We start from the raw sequence: 18,054 nt of genomic DNA, 5'->3' as shown, positions 1-18,054 counted from the left end.
GAAAGTTGTGGTGGCTACAGTGGCTCTACTAGAACGTTCTCCAATGTGGCCTGGAATAGCCTTTCAGATGGGTTGAGTAGTAGAAAGACATACATTTATCAAACAATTTAGAAAGACTATTGGTTTAATAGTTTGTACTCCTTCCCTTTTGCAAAGGAGATTTTTTAAATTAATTGGTTCTATGCAAGTACAATCTCAATTGTCTTTCCAAATCTAGAAAGACAAGAATTTCTCCTCCTTTGATCCGAGGCTTAAGGAAAGAAGACTGGTAAATGAACAGCTTAGTTAAGAGATCTGAGAAACCACTATATGTGTGGAAGGAGGGTTGGCATTGCAGGGTTCCACTGTCCTGTGGAACACTAAAGGATGCTTTATACATTAAGGCCTGAAAGCTCTGAAATTCTCCTACCTGCAGTAATACAAACAAAAAACATCTTCCATGAAAGGAACTGAAGTGTAGCAGAAGTGGGTGGTTTAAGGGGGTACCAGGGATAGTTTTCTTAGGATGTAGATAAAATCCCACGATGGGGCAATCACCTTTCTATGCAGTCAGATGTAGGACCCCTTATAAGAATTGCTTAACAGAGGGCCTGGACTACAAAGGTAAATCCATGCTTGGGCAGGTTGAAAAGGCAGCACCATCAACACTGACTGGTGTGTATGTAAGTTAGGCCAGATATAAAGGTCAGACACTCCAGTACAGTAGCTACGTTAGTGCTGAGTCAAGATTTTTTGATTGATACCAGTCAAAGAAGCATTTTCATTTAGCTAGGTAGGATGTCCTAATGTTTGGTTTCCTAGCCTTCCTTATTCATTTTAGCACATCTGAATATATGCATCTGCTTGGAATCAAAGTGAAATCATTCAAGCTGTCAGCCTTAGAGTGCTTACACTGGGATACAGAGAGACCTTTTCTGAGTCAGTAGCTCCCCACACACTGAGGTAGCACTTGACACGCTCTCTCTGCTGGGCTAGTCAGCAGTGGTAACTAGTGCTGCCTTGGTCAACGGGTGCTATCAGAACCACTTTTGGCTTTTCCTTCATATCATGAGTAGTACTCTTGGGATCAAGGGTATTGGTAGAAATGCATGAAGAAACAGACCTGCCCAATCTAGGCATCTATCGTCCAAGCTCCTGGGGTGTCTGACCTATTGAACTACCACCTGAGTTGTCTGTTTATATGATGGACAAATGGATCTATTTGTAAAACAACCCATAACCTTATCAGATTCAAAAAGACACCCTGTGTAAAATCCATTAACTGGGATCTACTACAGATCTGCTCAGCCTGTTTGCAAAACATGTTGTAAGAGGGAAGTAGAATGCTACCAGAGTGATAATTGCATATACAGCAATTAATCAGGCTTGTATGGCCAGTCTGTGTGGCAGGCAAGAGTAAGTTCCTCTATTTTTTTATGTATCACATGTTTATGGAATTACCTATCCTTAACTGAAAAACACATACTTTTAAGATGTGTTTGAAATCCTTGAGTGCAAGGTTGACAGTCATGCATTTTATTCTCATCATGGCCTCCCAGATCCCCTAAGTGTGAAGGTCTTCCACATGGGTCTCCCAAGCTAGATCAGACTAATCCATAGTGAGGGCCATTGGTGGTTATGATGCGTTGAAGGGAACCCACCATGAAACCTCATTTTTGATGAAAGAAAGGAAGGGAATGCTGGCTTGTAGTAAACTGGCAAGTTGCTACCATCAGTATCTCAAGTATCATTGCATCTTCCTCATGCACGAGCAGTGTAGTGTTACCATTAGCATGCAGGACACCACCCAGCAGCCTGAGGAATCCCCTGGTTGAAATTTGCTTTTGCTACAGAATTTTTTGGAAGTAAAGTGTCAGGTGGGTCACCTTTTCATATGAGAGAAAGGCCTTCCTGAGACAACTGTCCAGGTAGCCCCAAGGAGACTAGGTTGTTAGAGAGTGCCATGTTGGATATTGCTTTATTGATGGTGAGACCCCGATTCTTAACCTATTGCAAGCATTTACTGGAGTGAGGTACTTGTGAAAACCCCTGGGAACAGTAGACATGCTGATGAGCAAGACTGCATACTGGAAGAGTTTCTTTGCTGCTTCAAATATGAGAAATGTTTTGTGACTTTTGGCACTGTAGATATGAAGGCGGGCATCTTTTAGGTCTACAGTGACCATCAACTCCTGGGCTCTTAAGAGTGGCAAAAGGTTTTGGAGCGTTAGCCTTTTAAATTTTAGTGCTAGATCCAAGATGGGTCTTCCAGGTGTTGTCTTTCTTTGGAACCAGAAACAGCCTTTCACATTTTTCATCTCTTTAGAATTTCTCCAAGGTTTCTAATACCATGATGGAAATGGATCCCATTCTTAAGTCAGGGTACAATTAAAGTTCATGAAATTAGTATTGTTTCAATCTTTGATGTCAGATAAAATTGCTTTTTGCAGTGCCCACAATGTGCCCAGAACGGACTCCTGTAATTTCATACAGAGTTATGAGTATTGTAGCATATTTAAATATGATTGTAATTTCTTTTATTAGACCTGTTTCTCCTGTTGCTATTGGAACTGTCTGGGTATCTTTCTTCCACATTATTCTCACTTTTGTCTGCAAATCCTGGTATTTAATGAAACTTTGTCCCTCTGTACATAAGACACTGTAATCAACGGGTGTAGCAATTTCAATGATCAATGATACTTTTGTCTTTTTTTTTTTCAGGGGCAACTATATCTGGTTTTCTTCTCAATTACTTCAATATTGTAATGTTTGCACAATCCCCAATGCATCAGTCTTGCCACATTATTCTGTCTTTCAGTATACAAACTTTCTGCCATGAGTGTATCACATTCAGCAACAAGATGTGCAACTGTTTTCTTTTCTTTTTTCAGAACCTAGTGTGTACTAGGCTAATGGCCCTGCAGCCTTTACAAGCCAAGCCCATAAAAGTGCCCTGGCATTATGCTGCTGTTAGTTCCTGGTGCCTCTATCAAGTACAGCCACTGGAGTGATCCCCGGGGAGAACTTATTATTTCCCATCCACTCATCAAGATCCCTCTTGAAAAGGGCCAGTGAGATGCTCTGCTTGACATGTATGGGAAGTTTATTCCAGAGCATGGGCAGTTCGTGGGTTATGAACCCGTCCCTCCAGCATGTTCTGTTGATTGTGGTAATGAGGTTGAGGTTCCTGGAGCGTGTGATGTGGAGGGATTGGATGTCTTTAGGTGTAACATTTCTAACAGGGCTGGGTCAGACATGGCTTTGTAAGTCAAGCAGAGATCGCCTTTTATTAGGCAATATGAGACAGAGAAAAGCTGGAGTTTTTTTGAGTCTGTCCATGTAGGCCATGCAGTTAAGGCCTAGAATCCTCTTTGTGAGGTACTTTTGTGGCCTTTCCAGCTGTTGTAGGTGTTTAGTGAGGTACATGCCAAATAGGGCATTATATCTGATGATTGGTCTAATGAGGTAATAGTAGAGAGATGATGACCTCTTTCTTCCTGGACGCAAAACCCATGGTAATGAGATGTGCCACATAGAAGGACTTTCTGACCACAGTGGCAATGTGGTGGTTGAAGGAGAGTTTGCTGTCAACCTGTGTCCCCAGATCTCTTATAACACTTCAGTGTTCAGTGAGCTACCATCAATGTGGTAATTAGTGGGAAAGGAGGTTTTACAAAGGGAATGACAACGCATTTTTTGGCATTAAGCTTAAGGCCATAGTATCGACACCAGTCGTCGGTATCAGTGAGGCCTTTCTGTCAGATGTCTACATCACTTGGGGAGTTAATAATGGCTTCCAGCTTGCAATCGTCGGCAAACTTGGTCAGCCAGAGTCCCTCCGTGTTGGTCTGGACTTCTGAGAAGCAGATGCCAAACAGGACAGGACCCAGGACCAATCCCTATGGGACTCCACTCGTGACTGGTCGGCAGTCTGACTTGGAGTCTGCTACTTTCACACTGTGGGTTCTATCTGTGAGCCAATTTGCAACCCACCTAGTGACACAGGGGTTGATTCCTAGTTAGGTGAGTCCATCAATAATTCCTGAGTGGGGAATGGTATCAAAGGTCTTGGCCAGATCGAGGTAGGCTGTATGAACTGCCTTGCCCTCATCCACAGCTCTGATGATTGACTCAAAGAAGTCAACCAGGTTGAGCAGGCATGATCTACCCTTCACAAAACCAAATTGCATGGGATCCAGAGTTTGGAGATTCCCTATATCATTGTTAATTAGGTCCATGATGATGCGCTCCATAGCCTTACATATCAGACTCATCAGGCTTATGGGGTGATAATTTCCAGGGTCTGTAGTTGCTCCCCCTTTATGAAGAGGGATGACTGTAGCAGTGCACCATTCTGTAGGGACAAAGCCTGAGGTGAGGCTGTGACTGAACAGGGCACACAGGTGTGGTGCCGGTTCACTTTATAGTTCATGTAGAACACAGCCAGGGATATTGGGTCCCATGGACAATGCAGCTTTAAATTGTGCTGCAGTAATGCTGGGTCCCTGGCATTCTTCCAGTATTGTGATTGGTCCTTGGGGGGGTAAAGTTGGCACTGAATCTGTCGGCCAGTATGTTGGCAATAGCTGTTGGCTCAGTATAGGAGGTACCATTGTGCAGCAACTCAGAGCAAATCTGGGTATTGCCGTGGAAATTCCTGATACAACCTGTAGAAGGCTTTGTGTTCATTTTTAGTGTCTGCCGCAATTCTGCCTTCATAGCTAGTTTTAGAGGTTTTGATGGGGGATCTCAACTTTTTGTTGAGGCTAACAAGGGACTTTTCCAGTCTTGGGACTTCACCTTTTTCTTCAACAGTTTCTTCCTTCTGCTGTAGAGTTTGTTAATGGCAGGGGACCACCAGATTGGCTTCCTTTTTTTTTTTTTTTTTTTTTTTGAGGAGAGCGTCTTAGTTCTGTTGGGTATGGCTAGTTCCATGCATTTATGTATGTGTTCGTACAGTGCATTGGTGTAGGATTCGGCGGTCATACACCTATTTTCCATTTGTGTGGGTGCCATGAAGTTAGCCACCTCTGTTTTTAGGAGCCCAAAGTCATCTTTGGAGAAGTTTTTCATGGTGGTTACCTTTGCTGGTGGTGTGGGTGATATGTGGATTTCCATGGTAATTAGTTTGTGGTCGGATCTAACCAGGGAGAAATTGACTGTTGGTGTTGAGCAACGGTTGACCAGGTTAGTAATAACCAGGTCTAAGGATGTTGTTTTCTCTAGTGGGGGTAAGAATAAGCTGATCCAGTGCATTGGAATTAATGAATTCCAGGAAGCGTTTGGCAAGTGCATTGGTGCAGGAGTAGTTTTCCCAGTTGATGGAGAGGGGTAGTTGAAGTCACCCAGTATGAGAGTGTTGGGTTGGACCTTAATAGTTTCCAGGGTGCTTAGGAACGTGGAGTGAGAGTCTTGGGACATGTATTTGTCTTTTTCTCCCACATGTTTAAATGGACTTTGTAAACCAACATGCATATAGTCCACTGTCCTGGGCTGCCATTCTTAAACGTTCAGCTTTTGGTTTCAGTTCACCTTTCTAACAATTCCTGCATCAAATCCTGATCAACATGAGGTTGTTCTATGAGATCTGTATACTTGCCACAATAATTATGCCTTTTCACATTTTTTCCTTCTCATCTGATTCTTGTGTTTTTATTCTTTTTTTGGCAGATTTAGTTGCTATCTGATTTTTGTCTATTTCTGGATTAATTTCCATTCCTGCTTTATACTGAAATGCTTCTCCTAAACTAAGCAAAGAGGTCATTTTAGACTTCCTCTCCTCATATTTTAAAACTTTCATTATGTTTGGATCTGATGAGGTCAGCAGACATGTATGCAGTCCTATGACCACAGATCTATACATGTAATCAATTTCAAGGAGGGCCATAACTCTTTCAGAGCAAGGACTATATAACCTAGGTATACACTGATTTTTATATATCATTTGAATAATGTGAAGCATTTTTTTTTGTTTTCCCATCCAACACATTTTGGGGCCAATCAACCCAAACTGTAAGATAAAATAGGAAGAACAAACTGTTTTATAGCTTGGACTTTATCCCAAGGCTGTTTTCAATACTAATTTTAGTCTTCTGAAGTATTCCTTACTGAGTTTTATTTACATTTCTTCATGTTTTATTACTGAGCCTTCATCAATTCCCAGATATTTAGCTGCACAGTAATATATCCTATTTATTTCCATTATATCACACACATTTCTCTTAATAGTCCTGATTACTGTGTTCATGTTTTACCAACTTTCTAACATTTTGGATGTTTTTATTTATTTTCTGTAATCTATTTCTTTTATTGATCTTTATATACCTGTGTACCTCTATTAAATCAAGTAGCTCTTCCCTTAGATCATTTTCTTCTAGACGTAGAGCACCTTCTTTGCTGTCCATGTCCTGTGGATATTCTACAGAAAGTTCCAGAACATCTTCCTGTGACATATCCTGTTCAGATGCATCTTGCTTCATCTGCTGTTCCTTCATACTGGAAATCATTGGCTTATCACTGCATGCCATTGCCTACAGTAGAGTTATCATGGTTTTCTGCTCCTTCCCTTGTTGTGCAGCTTCAACTGAATTTTTATACTAGTTTCCTACAAAAGGCTCCAGGGCATCACCATGTGGCAGGAACTTGTTTTATTTATTTGTCTTTGTTGACTATGAAAGTCCAACTGGGCAGAACTCATTTTCAGCAAAGGCCCAGGGAGAAAATCTCCACCACAATGCATTTATATGAAGTGAATTTCAGACGGTCCTCAGAAAAAAAACAGTTACATGTCTCATAAAAAACAAACATAATTACAAGACGGGTATATACACTAAAGTATTTACATCACCAGTTATAATTCTCTACAGTTCTAGTAGCTCTACAATCTTGCAGGAAGTAAATGGATTAACACTGCAGAATGGAAGCATTGTAAAGAAGTTTAATATTCTTACATTACAGTAAAGAAAGGTTTGCAAAGAGTTAAAGATATGTAATGAAGAAAGTTATAAAATGATGTAGGAATGCAGATTTTGGTATTGTATAGGTTTGCAAGGAGTTCAAGAGATACAATGAAGTTGTACAGTTATGTAGGAGGGGAGACAGTAGTAGTATACAAGAGGATAGTGGTAATAGCATATGACAGAGAGCACAATACAGGATTAGTACTATTTAAGCCGCCTGTTCCAAACTGGTACATCTAGACATTTTATAACCTGGCTATAGATGGGATGCATGAGAACTGAACAGCAGTGGATAGGGTTAGTTAGAAAAAGAGAAGTGTTGTTTAAGGGCGGGTGAAGAGTGGTGTATTGATTCAAGTGCAGGAGGGAAAGTTGTTAGGGCTGTAATAATTTAAGTAGAGGAGGGCAAAAATTTAGTGATAAGAATAAGAAGTTACAATAAATTTATAGTTTTAATAAAAAAAGCATAAGAAGTCTTCAGATGCCTCCCACTGCACCTGCTTCTCCTTAATCTGGGGTCTCATTTATCCATCATGCTGTGACATGACCGGTGTTGGATTTTCTACACTAAATCCTTCACATCACAGATAATCCTTTACTTCAGTTTCTATTTCTTTAACTTCTCCCTTAGTAATCCTATTTTCTACATCCACTTTGTTTTTCTTGTTTGTATTGAAAACATTTCTATATCTAGGTGTCTTTGACTGCATTTCTGTTGAAATATCTTTAGAACTCCTTTTTTGCATTGATTAGTCTGGATTTCTCCTTTGCATAAATATTGCACCATATCAGATTTCTTTCTTTCTTTCTCCATGCCCGTATTTCTTTTTTATACTTTTCAAAAATCTTTAGGCTTTGGTCTTTCTATTTTTGCACTTCCTCTATCGCTTATTTTCCAGGTGAAGTGGCCTAAAATTTCTTTGTGTAACGGTTTGCATGGATCTGTTGTCTTAAAGAAAGCAAATTTTTATTTGAAGATTTTGACAGTTTTTCTTGTGCAAGTAGTTTTCATTCTTCTAATTTCTGTCCTAATCTTTCTTAGTATGTTCTATCAGGAAATGTTGTGTTGTTACTATTATGCAAGAAGCCCAGAATTTCTTTGCTGTTCTCAACAGCCCACTCTGTCACCCTTATGTCACTTTTTTGACCTGCCAGATTTTGTGTTTTTTTGTAGGCAATTACTTCCTTCTACAATGGGGTGGGGTGTGTGTGCAGCATTTCTCTCCAGTCAGGACCTTCTCTGGGGCTGCTGACTGTAGCTTGTTTAGGATGATTGCTTGACTAAGGTTTATCTGATCCCTTTAGACTCTTTGAATGCTTCTGTATTTTCAAATTTTTTGAAACTATAGCTTGTAATCTTTTCTTAGAATATTTAGCATCTACTGACCTTGGGTGACATCATCTCATTTTCTAAGAAAAGAGGCTAGTTTTCTTCCCGCTTTCTCTAAGTGTGATGGGTCTGAGTGCCTCCAGCTTTGTGCTTAACTTGTTATTTTTTATAAGTGACTTCTTTCCATTTGCCAGGTCTGTCATACTCCTGATTAGGGTATAAGGGCCAAACTTTGCTGAGTAATCTCTGATAAACATAGGGGCCCAAACATGAAAAAAAACTGTTTTACATACTGCATGGTTTTACCTTTCTCTACCAGTTTCATAAATACTTCTTTAACAGACGTCTAAAGAAGAGATCCTTATCCGAATGTGCAATTGGTAGCTCCAACTCCACATTGTCTTTAAGGGGCATTTTGTCCTCAACTGCGTATTTCTCCATGGAACAGGCCATGTGATTTTGCATGATACATGACTGTATCATATCCCCACTTTCTGCAGTGCTTTGCAACCAGAAAAGAGGGGTCATAAAATTCAAGCATCTCCTTCTTCAATCCTTGTCCTGTATCCCTCTGCCTTGGTCCTTATCCTTTCAACCTCATTTTTTTCAACAGATTGTTGTTAAGAAACCATGTGCGACTGGCAGTTTAAAATTGTGAATGAAATATTCTAATAAATGAGATAATGCTAAGTACAGGCAAGAGGAGGTGTACACCTTTTTTGCAAATCACTCATTCACTAAGAATAGGGTTTGAGTGGATCTGAAAAATCTCCCCTTGCTCATTATTAATAGAATTTTTTGAAGTTGTTTTGTCTTTGATCAGCCAAAGGGTTTTACAGTTGAACTTATGGGAATATTTGAGCCTATAAAATCAGTCAGATTTTCTTGGAGTAGGATGAAAGAAGTCAGGCTCCACTGTTGCATTTACAAACACATCTTCCAGGATATCTAGCACAGCTAGTGGGGTTTGGCTTTATTAGCCTGAAATTGTCCATTAAAACAACGAAACAAGTCATGGGCATTCAGAATCGCCAATTAGCTGAAACACCTGATGTTCATAAGGAGCATTTGCATATATCCCATGTGCCTCTGATACAAGAGGTTTGGGAGATCACTCACTGGAAGTTCTAGCTTTGCTGGAGTTTTAATTTTTTTTTACTGATTGGTTTTTCATTGACCTTCTCACACATTGCTTTAGGATATCTAGCACTGGAAGAACTGTTAGACCTCTTGTATCACCAATGACTTTGAGAAGTAATAGAAAGGTGTTGTCCCAAGCAAGGGGCAAAGCAGAAGTTTGGAAATCAGGCCAGACAATTGGGCTGTCTGCTGGCAGGTATCCAAAAAGTGAGGACTTCAACAGTGAAAACTACAATGAACATCTATATTACTTTCTATAGGGCTTCAGTCAACCTGTGTGACATATATAGAACTCTAGTCCAAAATGGATATTAGAAAAATTATGGAAACCTTAAATTATTGGTTTGTGAAGTGTGGATTTGATCACAGTCCAGAAGAGATAACAAAAAGTTGAAATAAGCCTACAAAGCTAGGTCCTATGATCTGTGAATTCTCAGTCACAGATGAATGAGGTCATCTTGGGAATGACTTGCAACTTCAGACTTCAGCAATACACTGAGTAGGATGGTAGGATATGTGCTATGGATTACAGCATTAAATATGACAAAAAAAGATACCATAGCTACTTTGCAAGGAAGAGTTTTCAATTGTTGTATAGCCCCACCACAACCATCATCACCAAGCTCAAAGATTTTCTGCAGTTTTCAGTCTATTGCTACCTCATAGCTTATTGCAATGTGTAACATTCCATCTCCTAGGTTAATTAGTTATCTCTATTGATAATTTTCTATGAAATGAAAGCTATATGCTTAGGAAGTTGTGTATCTTAAGGGCTAAACTCAGTCTCAGAATCTTTTAATTTGAAAATGAAAATGAACGGCACTTTAGGAGCTTAGTGTCAACACACAATGGATAGCAGTGAAAAAATAAACAATAAGACTGCCACCAGAATCAGTGTTTTACATTATCTTAGCAACGAAAAGCACCTAAAGTTTTGGTGGGTTGGCTTTATGGTACAGGCAAAAAAATCATGGAATTAATCATATTCTTTCGGCTGTTCCTGTTAGGGGTTGCCACAGCAGATCTACTGATGAAAAAAAATTTGGCCAAGAAATTGGTGAGACACCTCTGCAGTTTATCACCAGTTATCAAGTGATATTTGGCATTCATCTGAACCATCACCAAAACAATAGAATTTTAGTTTTAGATATTCCCAATTATCACATTTATTCAACTTATCTTGATTTTGAAATTGAATGTTCTTATCTCGGTAAACACATTAAAACTATAGGTCCCTTTCCAGATATAATCTTGGAGCACACAGCTGTTAAGTTGCTTATGGTCTACTTCTCCCGGTCTGTTCTTGAGTTTTACATTTTCTTAACTTTACAAAAACACTAGGTCCCTATACAAAAGTCTGTTAACTTGCTTATGATCACTTCCTTAAGATTCACCTCAATTGTTTTCATGAACTGGAAGTCTCATTATAGGTTATATCACAAAAACAATGCAAAGACTAAAATTTAAAACCTCTATCTTTAGTATGTGATGAGTGAATGTCTCTCATTTTCAGAAAAAAAGTATATGGTTCAGTTCTTCCCTTCCCTATGCTATTTATTATCCAAGAAAAACAAATTCTGTTCAGAAGTGGCATCCACTGACCTGAACATGTGTTAAAGTTTGTTAAGGTTTCATGCTGTGAGAAATTTATATGTAATGCTGCTCAAATATATGTACACCTACTTTCTCTACCAGTGGTTGAGTATGAGGTGGATGAAGTTACACGTCACAGATTGCTCTTGCCAGAAGGATAGCAGATTCAACAGATGCCCTGTGCCAGTCCCATGAACTAGCACCCCCCCACAGCTTTTTAAGTAAAGATCAAAAACAAAAAAGAAAGGATTTCATCTCTAAAACTTGCAGGGGACTTCTAGTATATGAGGACAGTATATGATGGAGCTTAACCTGGTAATTGGGCTTACCTATAAATAATTACTGTTGCTGTGGTTCCTGTTTGTGCACCAGTAGCAAGTCCTTGTGGCTAGCAACTCCCCTGTCCACCCTTACTCCTATATGCAATCCCTGTCCCACTGGATGTAACTCTGATGCTCCAAACTATATTTGAAGGTACTAAATAAAAAAAAAAAATAAAAAAAAAAAGTTGACTGGGTATAAGGGACAGTGTTCATTTTCGTTTTGCAGTCAGTGTAGATTTGGCACTTTATTTTTTTACTGTTGACAAGCAGAATTAGAAGAATGTGTGTCAGTGTTGTTGCATATTGCTATTTTGATTTTTATTACGTTCAGTTTACAGATGTACAGAATTATTTTCTGTAGCTTTTTTATTTTTTGCTATTCTGAAGTTGTGCCATTGCTGATATAATCATATATGCATATTCTAGGGTGTGAAACGTGAAATGTTTTTTTATTGTAGGTCTAGGGAATGAGTTTCATAATGAGTGGCAAAGCTACCAGTCACAAACTGAGCCTTCCCTAACCTTAATATACAAGATCTCCCTGTCTCTCAGTTCCATACATGCCATTCAGCACATCAGGCAATGAGTGCTCCTCCAGGCGCATGTTGTTTCTGTAGTGGTTATGGTTTTACAGGGGTGGGTTGCTAGCCTGGTGACTCTGAGGGCATACCACACACACAAACACACTCACATCTAGCACCAGTTTAGAGTGTTGAATCCACCTACCATATGCCTTTGGTGGTTGGGAGGAAACCGGAGCACTCGGAGGAAGCCAACTCAGACGGGGAGGACATACAGATTCCGCACAGAAGGCACCCCAACCGATAATCAAACTGGAGAAGCTCTTGCTGTGAGGTGACAATACTAGCCACTGCACCTCTGTGCCACCCAGTGTACAAAATAATTCATGCAAGCCATTTCTTTTCCTTTTTGATTATTTTTTTCCCCATGTCTCTGAGCACAACATTATGTTGTTTCCATAATCTTTTATTAAATGGCTATCTACTTTCATGTACTTTATTATTTGACCCAGTTTTGCATTATTTTAAAATGATTTTCTAATGTTCTCAAACTTACCTTTGCACTATGGAATGTGGTGCATAAACTGCCAGACAGTATTCCACCCAACGGGTAGCATTTTCAGTTTTGTCTTAAAGGAAATAAGTCTAAATTATATATTTTCCTTATGTTGATATTGTTGAGTTAAAACAGCAAACTTTAAAAAATAGGGGTTATGTCTACAGACTTTAATGGACACACCTCTGAGCATGATTAAAAGGTTGCCCATTAAAGTATATGGATACACCGCACATTACATCAAGGTAATGTCACAGTAGGAAAAGCTAAATTCATTTGGGAAATTGGTTAATAAGTTTACAAAGCTTTTTATTAAAAAAATTGCCCCAAAACATAAGGAAGTGATAAAATACATTGTGGCACTTCACTCATCAAATGCCACGATGTATACAGAAACATTGATGAATCATTTAAATGTAGTGTGATAAGGGGTAGGTTAATATCTGCTAGGTATATAAGTTTATGTTTTAGTCGGATCTACTTTTTAAACCAGCTGTTTCACAAACATGACATTTGCCATTTGAGTCAAGGATATAGTTGCAATCAAAAGAGCATTTTAAAAAGGAGTATTTTGCATGAGGACAAGCCCTCCCTGACATACTGCCTCTGAGGTCACCAAAAATTGGAGAAAGTATATTTTCAGGCAAAGTTTGTGTATTTCAGTGTGCTGCACTGAATTCACATGTAGCTCCCACTGTATTTCATGTAGAAGTAATAGATTGTAGATTTCCATTACACCACAAGGTGGAGCTCCTTTTCAGGGATATAAAAGACAATTTCAAAAGTGAAAGAGGATTCTGGAAGACTAGCTGAAGGAGGGAAGACAACCACACAGCTGAAGGGAAAAGGGGCCTTGCAGCATGACTGGATTTTCTTTTCTAGTGATTTCAGACAGGGAAGTGAAGTAGCAGATTGTGTCAGTCTCTTGCTGAAATCCTGGATATGGTATTTTGTGGAATCAAGAGAGAAGTCTGAAACCAGTAGTTCCATGCCTGCTATGATTCAGCAAGGAAAGGAGTTCCCTTGGGCCTAGTACTGAGAAGCCATAGATTACCATAGTTCTGGTAGGTGATTTTCTACTTTGCCCATCAGAGGAACCACGGCACCTGGTCACTAGGATATTCTCGACGGAGTGGTGAGAGGCTCTGGCCATCATTTTATATTTTTATAAAATTGTGCCCCCCCCCACTTTAATGCTTTGTGGATTACAAATAACTGGGATCCATATGAGCTCCAACTTGGGCCCCATCATGCCGGCAGCAAGACTGTAAGTAGTCACTGGCTAGTGAACAAGGTATAATAGAGTGTTTCATAGTTGGTCTGTTGAGAATTGATCAAGAGGGAAGAGGGTGTTAGTACTGCTGAATGACATTGCATTCTCTCATATTTGTATTGTGGCACTATAAATCTTTATTGTTCAATGATAATGCATTTTGCCATGTTAGTACTGCTGCCTTAAAGAATCTTTACTGCTCAATGACATTGCATTTTCTCATATTTGTATTGTTGCACTATAAATCCTCATTGTTCAATGACATTGCATTTTGCTCGTGTTAGTACTGCTGCCTTCATGAATTTTGCTGCTCAATGACATTGCATTTTCTCATATCTGTATTGTTGCATTATAAATCCTCATTGTTCAATGACATTGCATTTTGCTCATGTTAGTACTTCTCCCTTCAATAATTTTGCTGCTCAATGACATTGCATTTTCTCATATCTGTATTGTTGAATTATGACTCTTTTATTGCTTAATGACATTGCATTTTTCCTGTGTTTGTATTGCTGCATTATAAAGCTTTACTGCTCATTGATATTGCCTTCTTTGTGCATGTTTGAATGTCAAGACCTTCTTCTGTTGAGTTCTGGGGAAGAGGGTGTTTTCATTGCATGCATATTCTCACCTTGCCTTATTACTAATTGGTGCACTGTGGAAATAATTGGTTTATGGTTGTGCTATTGCCTTTTTAAACTAGATGAGTCACCTAGAATAAAATCTATCCCTCTTGCCACCTTGGTGTGTTGGGCCTAATAGGGGTGTCACCAGAGTCAGGTAGGAATGAACCCATACTCTTCAGCTACACCTGTGGATGCGCTACACACAGGCAAGTTTTCTGCTGTGAGCAAATAAGCTGTAATGTGCTGAACATGAAATATGTAAAAGATAACTGTCTTAAGATAGTTTAATGGGTTTAGTTCTTTTTTTATAGCTTCAATTACAGTTTTGCTAGTAATGTTATTTTGTAGTTTGGATTTTATTTAATTTTTTTTCATTTCAGGAAGTGGATTTTATTGCAGAGGCGAGATTGTAGTTTGTTCTGGAATCTGTGCATCCACTGTGTCAGTATTTTTTAAGCTTATTAATTGAATGAGGCTGAGGTATGCTGATTGGTGACACAGATGGGTAATAATAAATGCTGCATGATGCTAGTAGACTGGTGACAAACACTTGATACAAGTAGGATATGAATAAATAAATATCTACACCAGCTCAAATAGAGTGTATCAACCCAATGTCTCTATTGTTAATCTATAATTGCCCTACCTGTCTATAATTAGTTACTTTTTCTACTGTAGAGTATGCCATTAAATTGGTAAATATCTGAGTAAATATTTAGTCTGTTTTTGTCTCACAAAATACGATATGCTCTTTACTAATTTAGTCTGCTTCAGTGTGCACAACACTATCTCAGAGTTGACCCACCAGTACTTCATTTACCTTCCACTGGATATCTCCTTTGAAAAGCTCACTGCTGGCAATGTCCGCCCTGTTCCAAGCCACTGCTAATTTCAACTCATCCAAATATTCAGCAACATTACTTGATTTTTTACAAGCTGTGAAAAAAGAAAAAAAAGTTTAGAAGATGAATGAATTTTCTCTTAAGATACAAACTGGCAACATTAACCAAGCATTAGATCCCTTTTACAGCATATAGTATTAGAATTGTTTAGTACTTCCACTTGCTCCACAAGTCTAGTTGGTGCAGGGGGTCACGGGTACAACATATTTTAACAAAGTATTCATTTCACAATTTATAGTGCATTCTTACAGCTCCTTAATGTGTGTGTTCATTTTTTCCTTCTTTACAATGCATACCTTAGGCAAAGTCTTAATAAATAATTTGGATTGTCAAATGATGTGCACATTGCAGATAAAGCTAGAATTTTGATTAAGCCGGTATTTCAAAATATTAAAGGGAGTTTGTTATTTTCCATTTTCTTCAATAGTAGTTCTGGAAACAATTTATCCACAAACAAGGCTCAATTAATAATTGAATTCTAAACACAACAGTTATGATTTTGTCATTTGCACTGAAGGTTTATTATAAACAACAAGTATCAGTCCCTGGAAGACTGTCTTGTTGAGAGGTAATGAATTGTTTGGAGAGCTACAGAATGTCACTTCAACAGGGACACCTAGCAAATTCTGCTTTCTTGCAGGTTTTTTTCAGGAATGCTGGAAAGACATGCATCATCAGGCAAGAGTGAAGGCTCACCTTGTGGAGGATGTGACAGGAATACCATCAAGCTGCATTATGTCCAAGTTCAGAGGCTAGAGCAACTATTCTCCGTTATAAATGAAAGGCAGACGGGATTGCTTGTGTAACCATATTCAAAAAAATACCAGATTACAATTGTGATGAAAAACTGTTGTCATGTGTCACAACTGCCATACTGAACTTAAAATAAACTAAAAGAAATTACAGTGCTTTGTGAGCAAACAGCTGGCATGGACCATGCCTTAAACGCTACTGCTCTGAGCAGGAGGAGTGGATCACAGTTACTTAGTGAAGCATGTGTAGGTGATGCCAATGCAAGCCGTGTCCAGGTTTAATGGATCCGACTCTGGGAGTGGATCACAGTTACTTAGTGAAGCATGTGTAGGTGATGCTAATGCAAGCCGTGTCCAGGTTTAATGGATCTGACTCTGGGAGTGGATCACAGTTACTTAGTGAAGCATGTGTAGGTGATGCTAATGCAAGCCGTGTCCAGGTTTAATGGATCCGACTCTGGGAGTGGATCACAGTTACTTAGTGAAGCATGTGTAGGTGATGCTAATGCAAGCCGTGTCCAGGTTTAATGGATCCGACTCTGGGAGTGGATCACAGTTACTTAGTGAAGCATGTGTAGGTGATGCTAATGCAAGCCGTGTCCAGGTTTAATGGATCTGACTCTGGGAGTGGATCACAGTTACTTAGTGAAGCATGTGTAGGTGATGCTAATGCAAGCCGTGTCCAGGTTTAATGGATCCGACTCTGGGGTAGATAATGCAATCAAAGAAAGCAAAGTGATTGTATATTCTACTGTTTTTAAGTTGGACTACCCATCTCTTGCATGCAGAAATAACACACAGTATATAACTTTCTGGATTTTCATTTAAATAAGTTGGATTTACACACACCCTTGACGAGGGACTTCAGTATGACAGTATCAAACTCTTCTTGGCCATCTTCATCAGAATAGACCGTCAGCAAGTCCTTGTTCTTAAGAATCTTTTCAACCTGAAATAAAAGAACAGAAAACAAGCTTTCTTTAACAATTAACAGTACTAGATGAGGTGTTACTGATGGGCAAATGCCTTTTTAAAGTGGAATGCTGGATGTCATACACAGGGCAACATACCAATACAACCAATGTGCAGTGTTTACACTGACTGAATGTTAATCACCCCAACGCCATAGCTGAAGGTTGCTTTAATAATCCAATGCATCAGAGGGACACACAAAGATTATTTACTGCAAATGATGACCGTCTATTTACTACATTGTATTGTGGTGCTCTCAAGATAGTTGCAGCAGTCAAAGTGATTAGGTCCTCTGCAGTGTAAACAGAATGCGAAAATTAACAATTCAAAGCACAAAGAAGCAAAGAAGAAAACAAGACTGCAAATGCATTTGGCTATCCAGAACACAAAATAGACTAGTATATGTAATCGACAAGGGAGGCAGGTCTTAAAAAGACCATTCAGATGAGGCTGAAACTCAGAAATTGCTACTCAATGAATGTCAAAAGGCAACATCTGTACTTTTGTCTGTGGGGATGGGGTAGGACAAAACCTCTATACTCCCATGGATAATGTGACAACCTACAGAACCCACTTTCATCAAATGCTGCAGAAACGTTAGAGAAATGCTGTCTTGGAGTTTCAGATGCATTTAAATGATCTTCATGGAGAAAGGTCAAACAATTGGCTGCTGAATCCTAGGCAGAACAACACAGAAGAAAACACAGTTCTTCGAGTAGCAAATGCAGTTGTTAGCTATGACTGTAAACTTACAATTTCACAAAAATAAGTTGTCTAATGACAGCAAATCAACCATACATTCTTTCTGCAGTGGCGGAGCTTTGCCCTTTTATCCCTCCAGTGTTCCATATATTTAACATCTAGGTCACCCTTCAAGAAGACAGATACTATGTACTTCCCTTGAAGTAAGCAAGCAGTGCCAAGGAAAATATGTCTGGAAGATTAACAGTCTAAAAACGGTAAGTTAACAGACCCATGCAAGAAGGAGGCATAATATAAATATGACTACAATCCAAAACTGATGACCATACACAGTCCCAAGAAAAGGTGGTAGTGTTTTTGATACAAGCCTCAGGAAGATAACTTGAAAGGTAGTGTCCACAATCCCAATGCCCTGGTTATCATTCT

At 39.1% G+C, this 18,054-nt stretch overlaps 1 protein-coding gene across 3 annotated transcripts in view; it reads right to left on the bottom strand.

Moving 5' to 3' along the window:
• The window catches only part of LOC122811523 (transient receptor potential cation channel subfamily M member 4-like), a 1,266,622-nt gene that overhangs the window by 538,926 nt on the left and 709,642 nt on the right, over positions 1-18,054 (bottom strand). For all 3 annotated transcript variants that reach the window (XM_044083407.1, XM_044083409.1, XM_044083408.1), the window contains 2 exons: positions 16,804-16,903; positions 15,121-15,236 (listed from right to left, as the gene is read on the bottom strand). In XM_044083407.1, coding sequence (XP_043939342.1) covers positions 15,121-15,236; positions 16,804-16,903 — 216 coding nt within the window. The remainder of the gene's footprint in view (positions 1-15,120; positions 15,237-16,803; positions 16,904-18,054) is intronic.

Source organism: Protopterus annectens, chromosome 9.part0, assembly GCF_019279795.1.
Source record: "Protopterus annectens isolate FY-2018-M chromosome 9.part0, PAN1.0, whole genome shotgun sequence".
Taxonomy (NCBI): Eukaryota; Metazoa; Chordata; order Ceratodontiformes; family Protopteridae; genus Protopterus; species Protopterus annectens.
The sequence above is the reverse complement of the archived record's forward strand: the minus strand, read 5'-3'. Positions and strand labels throughout refer to the sequence as shown.